Below are 16739 nucleotides of genomic sequence, written 5' to 3'. Positions count from 1 at the left end.
GCATAATTAGGCCTCTGTTTCATTGAATATCAATAATATCATTTGTCTTCCATACCACACTTACTGTACTTAACACTAAACGGAAACACAATAGCCTGTGGAGGCGAGATTTAACACTAATCTTTTCCTGTAAGTTTGGAGGGAGCTTGCATTTTATGAGCATAGGAAAGACTAACATTTAACTTCGTTTTCGTAAGATATCCAAGAATTTTAAAGGGACGCTTCAGCTCAAAAGGACCCTCCCCCGTAAATTCGCCACTGACTACGGGGTATTAATAGCATTAGTAATCAGTGCCACGAGACCCACAAGAGAGGTAATTACAACCTTTCTTATCATTTAGCATCACTAGTGTCGTTTTTCTTCCAAGCTGCACTTACTTAACGTTGTACAGCGCCACAATTACATCTGGTGGCGAAAATTGTAAATAATTTTATTTTCTACACCAATCGCTTCTGCATGTTCCCAAATGTACTTCTACCAGGTTTGTTTGCATTCTTCTTGAGTGGTTACGTCTCCAGAGTTCTCTGAACAGTCATACTTATTTTATGATAACCTGGTATGTGTAAGGGACTATCATAAAACATAATATGCTGCTGCCGTTTGAGGAAATATTTTATTTTTTACTTCATGAAGGTTCAAGTGATGGTAGGAAGAGACAAAGGAAAGCAAGGAATCGTGAATCAGATAATCCAGGAGAGGAACTGGGTGGTTGTAGAAGGTTTAAATTGTCACTACCGGAGGATAGGGAAAACAAAAGATTTCCCTGGTATGGTCATAAAATCAGAAGCACCGCTGCTGGTAACGGGTCAGGTGGAGCTTGTTGATCCTTCGGATGAGTAAGTATTTATTATTTTGCTATTATTACTTTAAATTTCATTTCATTTTTCTGGAAAGAGATATAAGACAAATCCAGCTGTATTTATTACCATAAAATGAATAATGTATTCGTGGAAATCTACCGCACAACTTTTCTACTTAAATTGAATGTACGTTTAGTAATTGATATTTTTGAATAATATGTTTGTTTTTTAACTTTAAAGTATGCAAAAATGATTGTTTTATTTGCACCGTAATGATATTGAATTTTTAATGATCCTTATTTTTGTATAAATATAATACAAAAAATGAGCATTGTTTGCAAGTGCGCAATATACAGGTCTTATTCATGATGTAGTAATGTGTAAGGACTAGCCAAATACAATGTTAGTAATACTAACATATACAATCTAAAATGTTATTCAATTTTTAACAAAAACAAATTTATTAGTCTTATTATGTGTTCATTATATTGACATTTTTACCTTGCTTGTCGGACATTTCGACAACAATAATTTGTGCAACTTACTGACTGTTGATTGTTAATTTGTATATTATTAACATCATTGGACTGGTCGTATAATCTTCTTTATATATTTCCCTAGCTAAATTTTAATGATTTTCATCATGATTTTTTTTTCAGTCTTATTCTGGGTAGATGATCTTTGTCCTTTTATAATATTTAAGTTCGATGCAGTTGATTTGTCGTTATATATACTTTAAAGGCCTAACCTAGTTTTGGTGGTTTCCTTCGCGAGTCATTATAGTACTATATGAAATCTTTCGTCTATGCAGGATCTTTTTTCCCCTCATGAAAAAGGCTTGACCGATTTAAATCAAAATTAATATGAATATCATTGATAAGAAACAAAAAGAAAATGTACGCGAGTTGTCATATTCTTTTTTTAATCTTTCTTGTACAATTCTTGCTTATTGCTATATACTGGGTCCGGCAGAAGAACTTGACGATTTTCAAATTGAATTATAAGTCAAAGTGTTTTACTTACAACAGTTACCACATACTGTTTTTACTTTTTGAAAATTATATTTTTCTAATGCTTTCCTCCATTGTCAACAGTTTCTAGAAGTCATAACTGGAAACTTTGCACAACTTGCTGCAGAACGTCTTGAGAAATCTCCGTCACTGAACATTCGGCTTCAAATCATCCAATTCGTTAATCCGTTCTGGTACATTTTACTCTTTAGGAATCCCCGTAGGAAGTAATTACAAACATTAAGGTCAGGCGATCTGATAGTGAGAGGCCATTTATAAATGTTCCCACTAAGTAAGTTCACTCTGACCCCAAAATGTTACATGCATTGAAGTATTTGCAACATGAGAACTGCTCCATCCTGCTAGTTATAGTTCAATTCGGAAATAAAATATAATTTGTGAAATAATGAGTCTGTCGTAATTTCAATGTGAAAACCGTCAGGTTTTTCTACTGGACTCTGTCTAACACAGTCACTATGTACTTTATATGTACCAAGAATTTTTCTGTGTAACTAACTTCATATCAGGGGCGGATCCAGGGGGGGGGGGGGCGATCCCCAGAAGAGGAAGCTTTCTTATTTTATATATAAATAAAACCCATCCCAGAGTTTGGAGCTATTAAAAGTAGCTCTAAGTAGCAGTATTACAACCCACCGTCCCCCCTCCAGAAGTCCATCCTAAATCCGCCCCTGCTTCATATGTTATGAAATCTGATAATTCGTCACCATATAAATGAAACCACCCTTAGTAAATCCTTTCCGTGCCAGTTCATTATTATTATTATTATTATTATTATTATTATTATTATTATTATTATTATTATTATTATTATTATTATTATTATCCCTAAAATTCTGCCTCATTCTCTCACTTCTTGGACTACTCAAAGATGGTTTTCCAGGTATATCTCAACTAAGATCGATAGTTTACGTTCCCCATGCAATCCGTGAATCACAATCTTCGATATCTCGAGTTAATTATTTGAATATATTAGGTAAGGAATATATCGTAGAGTTCTATGTTATCGTGACGGGCTTAAATAGTATCGGAATTGACATCTCTATTAACACACCAACCAAGATCCGTGTTGTGTAACTTCAATTCCTTTCGCTGTAGGTATTTCCTTCGAAACTAGTAATATTTTTTTTTTAATGTATTGCAACTTCATTATCATTAGTTTTTATTTATTTTTTTTTTAAAGCTTAATACCGTTTGCGTACTAAATTTTCCCGGATATCCGAATTCCTCTCATGCTTGTCCTAATCCGCTCTTAATGGACATTCTGATAAGTCGCTACTGTTTGTAATGTTCATGGTTGGTCAGTTTTTGGTTCAATGTCCCTTTCAGCACTGAGACTTCACAGTTTAACTTGGAAATCGAAGTACACAACTACTCTTTGATTCTTCCACATTGAAGGCCCGTATTGTAATCACTAATCAGATAGCCACAAAGGAGCTCTGGTGATGTTCATGTTCGTCTCTAAAATGTTCATCACGTTCTAGGTCTTTGCGTAAAATATCGTGTAACAGGTTAGGAGTACGATGGGTGGCTTATTGGTAGAATGGTTATCCCTGATGCAGTTGTCCCTAGTTCGATATCAGGCCATATGAGTTAGTGTTGGACAATATCGTGTCGTTGGGTTTGCTTAAGACTCCCGTTTCCTCCGACGTTTAATTTCACCAAATGTTGCACAGTATTAAAGCTTACCAAGGGGATGGTAGATACGTCTAGCTTTTAAACATTGGCCACGTTGTTGAGGAATAGTGATTGAAATGCTAGCCCATATAATTAACATTGGAATGTGCATCTCATCTTTCTCATTGATTCTGTCAGCTACTTCAGTATCTTACCGTAACAGAACCTTATCTGAGCATTCTGTTCGCGCATCTTGAACTTTGTGTGTAAGACACATTTTATTATGAAGAATGTTTCCGAAATTCGGAGAATTTCCTTATTGCTGAATAATGCAGGACTGATAATTAGACTTTTGTATGGAAATAAGTCGTGACGTGTGTGTCCAACGCTGTTAGTTAACGCCAACTAGTATTATTTTACAAGTGTAGTTAATTTTGAAAATATGGAAATTGCCGCTAATTTTCAGTTGACATTAATTTCTTCCTGTGGAAAAGAGATATTAAAAATCCGAAATGACTAAGCGATTGCAAGCAGTATTTGGCCAGTCTGTAGAAGTCATAAACACAGTTTGTCGTTGGGTTCACCGATTTAAAATTGACAGTAAATTCGAAGAACACAATTCCCGTATGATGCCCAAACACAGGTTGAAACAGTCAACGTCGCTGCTGTGGAGAACCTCGAACATTAAGACTGACAAATAGCACTGGCCGGCAAAATGAAAGTTTTTTTCGCTCCCACGAACGAAAATAGGTGATTTCTATAGGTTTAGAGCTCCTGAGTTCGAATCTGTAACCCGTTTTCTCCAGGACGTACCAGTTTTCAGGGAGGAGGAGGTGGGGTTTCAGTATCCGCCCAAAGATGCTATTCTCCACCCATAATAATTTGCACCTTATAATTTAAATATCAGTATAAATTATGCAGATAAAATTGCATAAAAAGTTAAAGTTTAACACTTACGTGTCACTTGGTTTTCCTACTCCTCTTTTAATTACTACAGGGTGTCTCGCGTGTCACATTCCAACAGAAGTCTGCCAACATATTCACACTCCATTTACCACTGTAGCGCCTCTTCATGGTAGCTATTCGCTGGTGAAACCTTTCCCCGTGTTCGTCAGAGACCTCCCCCAAGCTGCACATTTCAGGGAAGAAGTCCAGGTGGCAATGCAGGAAGTGTAACTTCAGGGACATATTACATCCCATGTTACGAAATGAAGTAATTAACCTGCCCACAATGTCTTTGTAATCAGGTGACTTATGATTCCCTAGAAAGTTACTGCACACTTCTCGAAAGGCCTCCCAAGCCTCACTTTCCACTTCATTAAGCTTAGAAGAAAATGTAGTATCCTTAAAAACGTCTCTGATTTGAGGTCCCGTAAAAAACACCTTCTTTCACCTTGGCCTCGCTGAGTCTTGGGAATAGTTTTCTGAGATGATCAAATCCTTCACCATCCCGGTTCAGGGCCTTGACGAAGACCTTCATGAGCCCTAATTTGATATGAAGGGGTGGGGGTGGTAAGAATATTTTCTCCAGATCCACAAGACGTTCATTAGCCACGTTCATCTCCCCTGGGACCAGTTGCTTCCTTGGCGGTCATTGTGTGATGGTGTAATAATCTTTGGCTCGACTATCCCAATGACACAAGAAGCAGCAGTGCTTTGTGTAACCTTCTTGTAAACCGGTGAGGATGGCAATAACCTTAAGGTCAGCGCATACAGACCACTGGAACTGTTCGTACTTCATTTTCTGCAATAGGTTTCGCATGTTCTCGTATGTTTCTTTCATATATACAGCATGAGCAATAGGGATGGCTGGTTTTTCATTGCCATTGTGTAGTAACACTGGCTTGAGACTTATCCTAGAGGAATCTATGAATAGCCTCCAATCTTCAGTGTTGTAGTTCAACTTCAGTTGTCTCATAAGCGATGGAATGTCACTGTAATACACCAAATCACCATCCTTTGTAAATTAGGAACTAGGCTCACCTCTCTTTTCCTATACATCGATATATTCACATCTTGATTTAGTAGATTCCATTGTTGAAGTCGTGATGCAAGCAACAGGGCCTTAGACTTGGGAAGGTTTAAATCTCTGATCAGATCATTCAGCTCTTCCTGACTTATCACATGTGGTTCATTAGTGTCAGGCACTGGAGCGTAATTGGGATCTGACTGTGTGCTCGAAGATTGTGCAACATCCTCACAAGCAGCAGGTTCTTCATCGGATGCAAGACTGCGCAGGATGTATGAGTCTGGTGGTACGGGTACAGGCAGACAGACATCATGTTTCACAGGTCTCCTCGCGGAATCCAAGTTAGGATACTGTATTTTATGCTTCATGTTTTTTGAGAAACCTTTTATATTAGTCAGGCAGAAGTAACAGTCTGAAACATGATCACTGGGCTCGCGCCAAACCATAGGTACGGCGAACAGTATCGATTTATATGTACCTTTCAACCATTCTGTGAGAGTACGCGCACACGAGTTGCAACTTTGTTTCGGAGCCCAAACGCGATCCTGGTCGCCGATTTTACACCCGAAGTACAGATGGTAGGCTGTCTTCAGGAACGGTGACAATGGCCTACTTGTCCCTTGAAAATCACTTCCCCACATATGTAGCAGAATGAATCTGTCGAATTGTTTCAAGTTCTCGGCATGTTCGTTTGACACAAACGTCAATATTTCACGCAGAAATATTTTTCACCTACGGTATACACAGACACAGCGTAACACCACCTTCTAACACGACACGCTACAACGTGGTGTATGTCTTGGCGCCTTTTTTCCAACAATCTGTCTGTCGTCTAGACAAAAGGGACACGACGAATGATCGCAAGTTGAATACGAAACCTTTCTCCGTCAATAACGCCTATATTTTAGTGTATGCAGTGTGGAACGACAATAAATCTTTGCAATCCAAGGGGAGGGGGTACGTTTCCGGGGGGTCGTGAGTTAGAGAAAAGAATGTTCCTGGGATATAGCCTAGTAACAGTTCTTGGATTAAGATAAAAATTCAGAATTATGCACTCCAAACACGGAAAACACACATTAAATACGAAATATACGATTTTTGTGTCAATTATGGAAACAGCACCCCGAAAAAAAAAAAAAACCTTACGTGCTGGAACTGTCTCGATGAGATATTCGTAATCAGCGTCTCGAAATCTATCCGGTACACCCTTTCACCCTCGTGGGAGGATTTTCATACCGACCAGTGTAATTGTTCACGATGCTAATGCTGGTATAGGCATTGGTTCATGAGTTTCTGCATGATATATAATCTGAGAATTAATAAGGTTTTAAGTTCGTTTGTTAAACCGTCTGTTGGGATTGGAGCAGAAACCATACATTCCATCAACTTAAAAAGTTGTTTGTTCGTTACGCGAACTTTCTATGGTAACGAATAATAACAGCTGAACAAAACGTTGATCCTAGAACTTTAATTCAGAAGGCAAAAGCCAGTCTACTAAAATATGGCGCAAACCAGAAAGATACATACTTAAAGCACGTTTCCATCCCTGTAAGTAAGAATTACGGCATTCTGAAATTGTGATGGAATGAACTTGTTGGACTAGCTACCACAGATAACCAAAACTAACGCAGAACATTATTTTTATTTTTTGGCCCATTCACTATAATAAGTATTTATCAAACACTGACTTGAAAAGCTTTATAATCCGCCGTTGCTGCAACTTAATAAAATACAGTAGTTGCCGAACGTAGAAATAAGACCTACACATGGAATTTCTTTTATTCTTACTCTCCACTTTGGTTTAGTGGCGCACGTCTTTGGTGCGTATGGCCCTTGAGTTCGAATTTGCTGGGAGAGTATTGAAATTTAAAAGTTTTGCAGTGGTTCGGATTCAATCTTAAATTGTACATCCACGTCTTATATAACCTAGGTGCTGAATAGGACGCTAACTTCAACAAACAAACAGATATGTCATATTCCCCCGCAGGGTTGTTTTGTTTAAAACAAAGGATTAAAACTTGTTTTTAAAACAACTTATATACTTTTTAAATATTTTGTTTTAAACGCGTGTATTTTTAAGGTTTGTTTTAAAGATATGTTTATTTTCATTTTATTTTATTTTTGTAAAAAATCTACCAGAGAAAGAAAGTTGTCAAAAAGTCCTCCCCATTCAAAAGACTATTTTCCTCCCATTGATGAATGTTTTGATTTCTCGTGGCTTTGGCAGGTCAATGTGATGATCTACAATTTATTTTCTCCTTTTTTTCCCCCCTTGTTTTTAACGTTTATTGTATTGTTTAAATGCTTATCAGTTAACTTGCGAGAAAGTGTCGTAGTCGAAGGTTGGACTACTTGTAGAACTGATATTAAAAATTAAATAAAAGAATTATCATGGAAACAAGTTTTTGTGTTGTATTCAGAAAACAAACAAAGTTTTCTTTGCTAAATTGCAGTTCTGAAATTAAAATATCGCAGGCATTCGTTGATACAGTACATGTTAGTTCTCAGTCTCTGTACAATTTGGAATCGTTTAACATGAGTTTTACAGGAAGAAAAAAGGACATCATTTCGAGCAAATTTATTAAATTAACTCAAACTCCATCAGATAAGAAAACGATCATATGAACTCGTTGCAAAACATGTAAGAAAGAAATAGTTGGTTTAGATCAAAGAGTGAAGAACATTATGAAAAATGCAATGCCGTGAAAAAATTAGAAACCCAAACAGATGGCAGAAGTGTTGCGAAAATTGCTTCTGATGATTCTAACGTCAGTGATGTGGTTGAAATGCGAAGGAAACAGGCGAAAAAGCGCACGGTATGGCAGTTACCTGCGTAACTAACCATTAAAGCGTGATACTTATTGTCACATCACTGCCGAACGTTAGTGTGGCTCCTAGGACGACTTGATCTACACTTGTTCGTCTGTCTGTATGTATGCACCACGCTACAGAACACAATTTTCGGTCTTTTAACATTAAATTTTGAGGGTAGAGGCACGAGACGTTCGGAATTTGCTGTATAGATTTTAACTGCGATCCAACGTAAAATTTCAAAGTTAGTGGTTAGGATCCCACTTTAAACAATAAGCCCTATCTCGTATAGTCTTGCTGCTGATGCAAAACTAATCAATCAAACTAAACAAACTGATTTTATGCGTTTCGAACAAAATCGGGTTGCAGGATAAATTTGGCTCCAAGTTAGTTAATCTTAAAAAAAATATTTTTAGATATGGGGCGTTCAGAGCATAAGGGATCCAAGTCCATTTTCAGAAAAGGTCACGTTTGCTCATCAAATGTAGTATCTTCGTAGCCAATAGTCCGAAATAAATGAAACAAAAACCACGTGAAAGGGTGTGGGCTAGAGTTTCATAGGACAACCGCTAGACAAGAGCGTTGATGAAATGGAGGAACAGAAGGGCTAATTTCCCCCTCCTTCATCATAAATTTAAGATATTAACATTATATTGTGTGCGCTTCAGCGTGGGAATGATTAACAAGTCAATCTCTCAATGCCATAGTCAGTCATGTATAATTACGCTAAATAAATGCAGAGTGTGTCAAAAAGAATACACTGACGGAAAACGTCATATCTTCGCAACCACGAATCCGAAATGAATGAAAGAAAAACTACATGACCAGGTGCAATCTAGAGTTTTATATGATTGCAGTTAGAGAGGGGCGTCCGTTTAGAGGTCATCCGCCCCCTACCCTGAATTTCAGATTTTGGGCACAGTAATACAGATTTAAAAAGATTTTGTTGAGCAAAGTCCAACAGAAAAAAAAAAATGAAGTCCTTACACCGAGTAAATACGGATTTTGATCAGTTATAATCCATTTCCATTGGCCGTAAGGAGCTGAATTGGTCCTATATTGTTCTCTTGTATATTTTCTGGCCTAAGAATTTCAACGATGGCTCTACTTTCGAGTTTCAAGCCCGCTTCTGGAAATTGGGCCTAAGCAACATTCCAGTTTTGATCATCTGTATTTCCTCCGTATTTATTCGCTGTAAGGACCTCAAGCTTGTTCTGTTAGACTTTGCTTATCAAAAGATTTCTAAAACTTCCTTATTACTCCCAAAATCTGAAATTCAGGGAGGGGTGGCTGCCCTCCTGCCCCACTGACGCCTAAGTCTAGTGACTGTCGTATGAAACTATCCCACGCCATTTCACGTGGTTTTATTTACATTTATTTCGGACTCTTGACTGCGAAGATATATTACCTTTTGAAATAGAATTCATTTGCTGAGCAAACCTGAACTTTATTGAAAATTAATTTGGATCCATTGTGCTCTGAACGTCTTAAGTATTACTTTTCTTCAATAAATTGACTTTAAAAAAAATACATAGGCTTGCTGAAAATATTCTAAAGTTAGCACAATATGAAGTGTGCTTCAAACATTATTTTTCGAAAATTTATTTTAAAATAATTTTATTAACATCAATGTTCTGAAATAGTAATCAAGTTTTGTAACTAAAATCTCACCTACTTTCACGAAACGCGAGCTTAGACCTAAGGGCATAATTTTGAAACTTTCAGAAGTAGTAACTTCGAAATGACTTTTTTAGGGCTAAAATAACTGTACAAGTGTATTTCTGATAAGATTCTAGCTTTAAAACATGTAACACGACTCCTTTTGCATTTGAAATTTCGAATACCAATCAAAGATGGCCACCATTATTCTCGATAGCACCATCTGATGTGTCAGATCACTTCCAACTTTCATCATTCTCCTTCCACCCGTTCTCAACGCACAAGGGTGGCGAGGACGTTTGTTTCACCATCTATATAATAGAATGTGTGAAATCTCCATAGTAAGTACATTTTAAAATCTACCTTAAAAGCTTCTTATAACGAAGAAAGTACTTATGAGAGTCACTGGCAAGAGAGTGTAATAAAAGGGGGTCGTGGTATGAAATAAGTTGAGAATTACTAATTCATATTGAAATATTCTGTACCCAACACAGTGTAGTCTTAACCAGGATAAAATAAATGAAAAGGTTGGTTGCAAGTAAAGAGCAAAAAGTCTTAACAAATAAGTTATTACTTAGTTTTGAATTATATGTTTAAAATCATGTTTTAAACTGTTCAAAATGTTTGAAACATTTTTTGTGTGTTTTAAAACACGTATAAAACATTTTGAACATCTTTTTCGTGTTTTAAGCACATATTTTATTTTATTTTTTTATTTTTTGTAAAGAAACTTTTTTTTTCAACCCTGTTCACCAGATTTAACATTGAATTACTATAATTTCTTCCTCTGCATAATGCGGAGTTTTAGACCTTAAATATCATAAAATATCATGTAATCTAGTCGAGGGAGTATCCGAAAAAATAAACTGGAAAATTTAGTATCACGTTAGAAGTGCATAAAGTCCAAATTCTTAAGTGTGGAATTTTGGGGGAGAAGTCGCTTGAGGAATTTTTTTTCTTCGTAAAATTCCTTTGAAAATAGCAATTGAAATACTAAAATAATAATAATAAAAAAAATAGTTTTCTTCCACCTGTTGGATCAACACTTCTTCCAAGTTCCGTAACCAAATTGTGAAGAAACAAGTATCTGAGCTTACATGTACGCCATCCATACGTATACATTAGGTTTGCTTAGAGTATATGTGGATATAGATACACTATTAACTGTTAAGGGGTTAGAAAGTATACAGAAACATGATAATGTAATGTACGTAAAAAAAAATTCGCAGAACTTTGGAAAGACATTATCTAATCAAGTCCAACAAATTTTGAATCGTTATGTGCTGCTTTTGCGTATTGGTTGAAGTAGATAATATTCTCATAGTGTTTAATGTAAAATTATCTATAAAGTACATTCAATGGAGCGAATGTCTACTAAATTCATGATAGCGTTAAATATACTCAAAAGATAGAAGAAGATAGAAAATAGAAAAATGCTGTAGGGTTGCGGTCAAGAGATTTATTGATGTGGTTTCTCTTAATGTGATGTCTAGGAAACATATGATCCAATCATTGGTGTACAATTTTTCCTTAATGACATAATGCTGTCTTGAAAATAAATGATCAGAACGGTCGCCGTTTACAAAAGCTAGTACCATTTTACCGCCAACATACGAATATAGTAAAAATCACAGGACATTAAACTAAACATTTCACTTAATTTCATAGTGAGAGATTTGAAAAAGATAAAGAGCAATAGCATGAGAAAACCAAAAGGAAGATTAAAAGAAATACGTATAGAAAATGTAACTGGTATAAGTAAAGTTGAATACACAACTCTTAAGGTGAACTATTGATTTTTCTTTTTTCTTTTAGACAACCGACAAAAGTTGAGTGGCGGTACACGGAGGAAGGTGAAAGAGTAAGGGTATCTGTAAGAACTGGAAGGATTATTCCTATTCCAGTAATGGATGAAGAAACGTACGACTATAAGACAAAGAGCACATACAAAGGTCAGTGGAAAGGGCTTTGTAATTTTGCATTTAATAAAAATACTTTTGAGTTTTATAACTAATAGTGAAAAAAGTGTTTGGTGCTATTCGTGAGAATATATTCGTTTTTATTTCGAGCTTAATTTTAGGTTTTAAAAATATGGATGAAATAACATATATTTGAGTAGGCTTCAGTGGGTACTAGAAGAGATTATGAAAAGACTTCTTTTAAAGGTTATAGATTTTTTCAATATCAGTAAAAATATTGAGTAAAATCTACTTTTGAAGAAAAAAATATTGATTACAAGATAAATTTCCTACCAGACAGTTTTCTTCCATATTGTTGTTCGTTGGTACTGTAAAGTTAACCTAATTCAATGTCAGTGTATGATATATTCAACCCAATTATTTGGAAATATATCTAAATATTATCCAACTTTCAAACTATAACCAAAAGGTTCTATCGTTATCTACTTGTATTTACACTATCACCGCCTTTGAAATTCAAACTGAAATATACATAAAATGCAAATCATACACTGTTCATTTTGTGTATTTTTTTCTTGTATATGTTCTTTGAAGCTGAATTTTACTGTAGGAATTACAAATTTACTGTAGTTCTCTCAAATTCATTAATTTTACTACCAAAACAGAGTAGTTAAATATATTGACTGGAAGACAGATTAACTGTTTGGCTTAAATGTCACTACGGCGTACGATACCCAAGATTCATTTCCACATACACAAAACGGAACAAGAAGGTAGTTCCGTCTTCAGTGATAAGGTAACAAGGATGAAGAACCTAACCACCATTCTAATATGTTTCGGAAAGATAAGCAATGTGAGTGGATCAAAATTGAGATAGTATGTGGGTACAGTGTACAACAATGTTCTCAGGGACTTCGTGACGACTTTTTCTTTTTTTTCTTTTCTTTCTTTCTTTTTTTTCTTTCTTTTTTTTTTTCGAAACGTAATCACTTCACGGGGAGCACAACGGCACAAGAGATCGCCATCCGTATCATATGGCGATCCCTGCGGGACATCAATAAAGATTGTTGTGCTGATTGTGTACGACGCCTTCCACACGTACGACAGAAGGTGATAGATATGGAAGGTGATTACATTGAAGGAATGTGACAGGTAATCTTCTGTACATAAAGCCATATACGAATTATAACAATATTGCCATTACTTTTTATCCAGCCCTTGTAATTTTATTGTATCTTCTCACCTTTTTTGCCTACCCAGAGATGTTTCGCTGATGCTTTCAGTCTACTCAGATATCTTTCCCATATCACTTTCAGTACTCAGAGACGTATTTCTCAGTTTCCCAGTCATAACTGTATATACCTCCACACGAACGACGTGTCCCGCCCAGCTTAGACCTCGACAAGATATTCAAAGGCATATACATTATTAATCGTTAAATTTTCATTCTCTAACTTCCTCCGTTCACCAGTTTGCTCGATTCTGTCTGAATACTTTTAAAAATAACATTAAATATGACTGACAGTAACAGGGACTTGTATGTAGCATTCATTATCCTTTCTGTACTTCTTTATTATACCCAGTTGTTTGTTCGTAACTGTCATGGAAGTGCATTTTGTGAGAATATTAAAATTCCACCGAAAAAAAATATAAATTCAGAAGCCTATACTGATTTAAAACTGAATATTCCTACTGATTTGAAGTTATTAGCGATGGTACTTATTGTCCAGCATACATGTAATACTGCTGTTTCTTTGCTAGTATGTCTAGGCTGAAAAATAGCTCAACGATGACCACTAACTGCCATCTGTGTAATTTTTCACTTGGAAAGAGGCCTGTAAAAGTTGTGTGGTTGAAAACAGTGTCGAAGTCGTCTTTGAAACGTAGAGCAACCATTGTTCATAGATCAAGGATGTATTTTTCGAATAAATTGACATGGAGTGTTGTTTCGAAAAAGTTCTTTTGTTGAGTCCAAATGGGCAAATACGTATGATGTAAAGTGTATAATTTTCTGTATAAAATGTGTTGATAACATTGAGTTTGTAATTGAAAGAATCATGCTATAATATTAAAGTACAACAGAATAACAATATTTTAAGAACGTATAAGAAAAAAGTAGAAAATCTGAATGCACTTTACTGTTTACGCGTTCTGCAACATAACTTTCAATTCTCTGTATGCTTTCTGAGTAAACCAAGTCAAAATTCAGTTCCTTTCCCTGCATCAGGATCCAGTATGCCTCAAGAAAAAGTGTCAAGAGGAATAGAAAAAGATTACGCTTACTATTCCGTAAAGGCTTGTTAACAAGAGTCTTTTCTTTTTGTATAAATGTATTGCAGAGCTGTATACTCTATTTTTAAGATCCAGGCTAAGATTTCGGCAACTTTGTTTCCCGTTTACCTTGTGCACTATTACTATGAATACAGGCTCCGGCAGGGCCACGGTGGCTCAGTGGTAGAGTGGTCACCTCTGATGCATGGAGTGCTTGGTTCGATCTCAGCTCGCGCCAAGTGAGCTTTGTGGTGGACAAACACCGTGTGTGTTGGTTTCCTCGGAGTTCTTCTGTTTCCTCTCACTCTTCATTACATCATTTCATACATCTCATCATCACCGTCTCTTTTACCCTAGCTGGCATACCTATGGGACTATAACTTAAATATTTCATTTCATTTAATTTACAGACTCTGGCAGCATATCAACTGTACTGTAATTGTTTTTGTGTCTGATTCTTATCATACTGGAAAGGATGATAATGAAGATTCTTCGCTAGGGTTACTATATTACAGCAATTTTATATATCAACAAATGTGGAAAAAATGGTAATGTTGACAGATAAATAGTGATCCAAAATTGAAACCTTTCAGTCAGAATATTGTTACGTGATCATATGAATAGCCCTCCTGCTAGTAGAGTGGCTAGCGCGTGCACCTTCAATTTACATGGTCCCGAGTTCGATTCCCGGTGGAAGAGCATTAAAATCTGAACGCATTACGGTTCACTGTAGTGTAGGTCCACATTTCATACAACCTCGGTGCTGAAAATGGACGCTGAACTTTAGCAAATAAACACAACAAGAAATTAATGATCATATGTATGCAGTGTGTGCTTGCCTTGCTTGTTTTAAAATCTCATTATAGCTTGAAAGTTCTTTGTTTTCAACCTAAGGAAGTGATTCGTTAAGATATTCGTAAAGACAATGCAAAGAAACCTTGCTAATAATTTGAAGAATTAAATATTTAATGAATCTGGTATTAGGTACGTAACACAACTGCATTTAAGATCATACAGTGATTAATTTGAGCGAACAATGAATACAAAAAGCGTTTCCACCAATAAATAAATAAATAAATAAATAATTGATCAACTGGAACATTGTAGATACAAATAGGTAGACGTCATGATATCACCTATGTTCCGTATTATATTTAAAACGTGTTCCCAATTGTGAATCTCAAATTACGTCATAGGGAAAGATGAAAATCAGTTAGCACCTACAACTTTATTGCAGTTAATATTTTTGTTCAGAACGTATAAGAAAAAGCTAGAACTTGTGAAATAGCGTTACATATGAAATATCGAAGTTTAATCGTACCTTATTTATACATCCTAATGGGTTCCGGTATTGTAACTATAGAGAGTATGTTGCATTATGTGCATATATCTTTTATGTAAATGAAAATATTGTATTTGCTACTGTATGATATTTGCCGTAGAAGCTGATAGAAGTAATTACTTCATTGTATTGTTTCAGAATCTGAGAAAGACACAGTTGCAGATGAATTAAAGAAGATCACGTTTGAGCCAACATTAGAGACTTTTGAAATGTGTATTATGAGAGAGATGGACATTAAAGAAGACAGAGTTCCTGGAAAGACATATTGGTATTAGTAAAAATATAGTGAGTTTCAAGTGATCATAGACTCGACAGTGGTGAACACCAATTCTCTAACTCGTTATGTATAAACGTGATTCATAGTTTGTGTTATAGAAACGAGATTTTGTATATAAACTTATACAATAGCTTTATGAAAAATATGGAAATGATATTTTCATTGTATTGTTAGTTTGTCATATGAGTCGTTTCGTCAGATATAGCCAGATGCCACGCTTTTGTTAAATTGTATCTATAATCTTTATTACTGCTGGATGTTTGTTTATTGTTTTTCCTTCCTCTTTCACTGTAATTACTAAAAGATAATACTACACTTAAGAAGTATTCTTCTTTAATGTTTGCTTTATAAGTTTATTCTGACATAATAACTCTGTAAAATTTATGGCTATCTCTGAGGGTAAAGGATGGGTCAGAACATGATGAAAAGAAACGACCTGTTTTTAACAACGTGTGCGATGAACAATATAGAGGCATGTGGTGGCAACAAGTTAAATCGACCCACGTCTGTGGATGCATACTGAAGATCATTGGAACTATTAGTTACATTTCCTTTCTGCTGTAACTTGCTTAATCTAAAATGTCGAAAAGAATGAATTTGTTGACACAAGAAAATAGAATAAAGAAGCATAAATGAGAGTTGGTTCGTATTAATAGTACTTTACTTCTGAAGCAAATAAGTGTAAGCTTTATTTTGCACTTTACAATTTGAAAAATAGAGACTACAAAAGTATGAATTCGAACTAGTTTGGTGAGCATTTTATCTTAATACTTAACAAATGTCTATTGACAGATGTGTTGTACACATCTTTGATTTGGCATTTTGTATTTTTTTAACAACATTTTAGGAAGACCCTGTGGCGAATTCCGGCTTTGTAGCTTTGTACTTCTATGTACCGCATTGGCATTGTCGCTACTGTGAATCTGTACTTGAATGAACCACTGATGAAAGCCTGTATTTACTTTAAAAGTTTGCTCTAAAAATAAACTCAAGTTCGTATTTGGAATTCTACGCTATCTGCTGCTTTTGCTTTCGTAGTATATAC

The 16739-nt window shown here is 35.6% G+C and overlaps 1 protein-coding gene across 3 annotated transcripts in view; it reads left to right on the top strand.

Moving 5' to 3' along the window:
- Window positions 1–16332, top strand: part of mRpL24 (mitochondrial ribosomal protein L24) — a 47117-nt gene extending 30785 nt beyond the window's left edge. For all 3 annotated transcript variants that reach the window (XM_081748436.1, XM_081748435.1, XM_081748437.1), the window contains exons 4-6: window positions 635–837; window positions 11701–11837; window positions 15556–16332. In XM_081748436.1, the coding sequence (XP_081604562.1) occupies window positions 635–837; window positions 11701–11837; window positions 15556–15692 (477 nt within the window). In that variant the 3' untranslated portion in view covers window positions 15693–16332. The remainder of the gene's footprint in view (window positions 1–634; window positions 838–11700; window positions 11838–15555) is intronic.
- Window positions 16333–16739: the final 407 nt, after the last annotated feature.

The sequence above is a fragment of the Thermobia domestica genome, chromosome 2, assembly GCF_964235325.1.
Source record: "Thermobia domestica chromosome 2, izTheDome1.hap1.1, whole genome shotgun sequence".
In the NCBI taxonomy this organism is placed as follows: Eukaryota; Metazoa; Arthropoda; class Insecta; order Zygentoma; family Lepismatidae; genus Thermobia; species Thermobia domestica.
The sequence above is the reverse complement of the archived record's forward strand: the minus strand, read 5'-3'. Positions and strand labels throughout refer to the sequence as shown.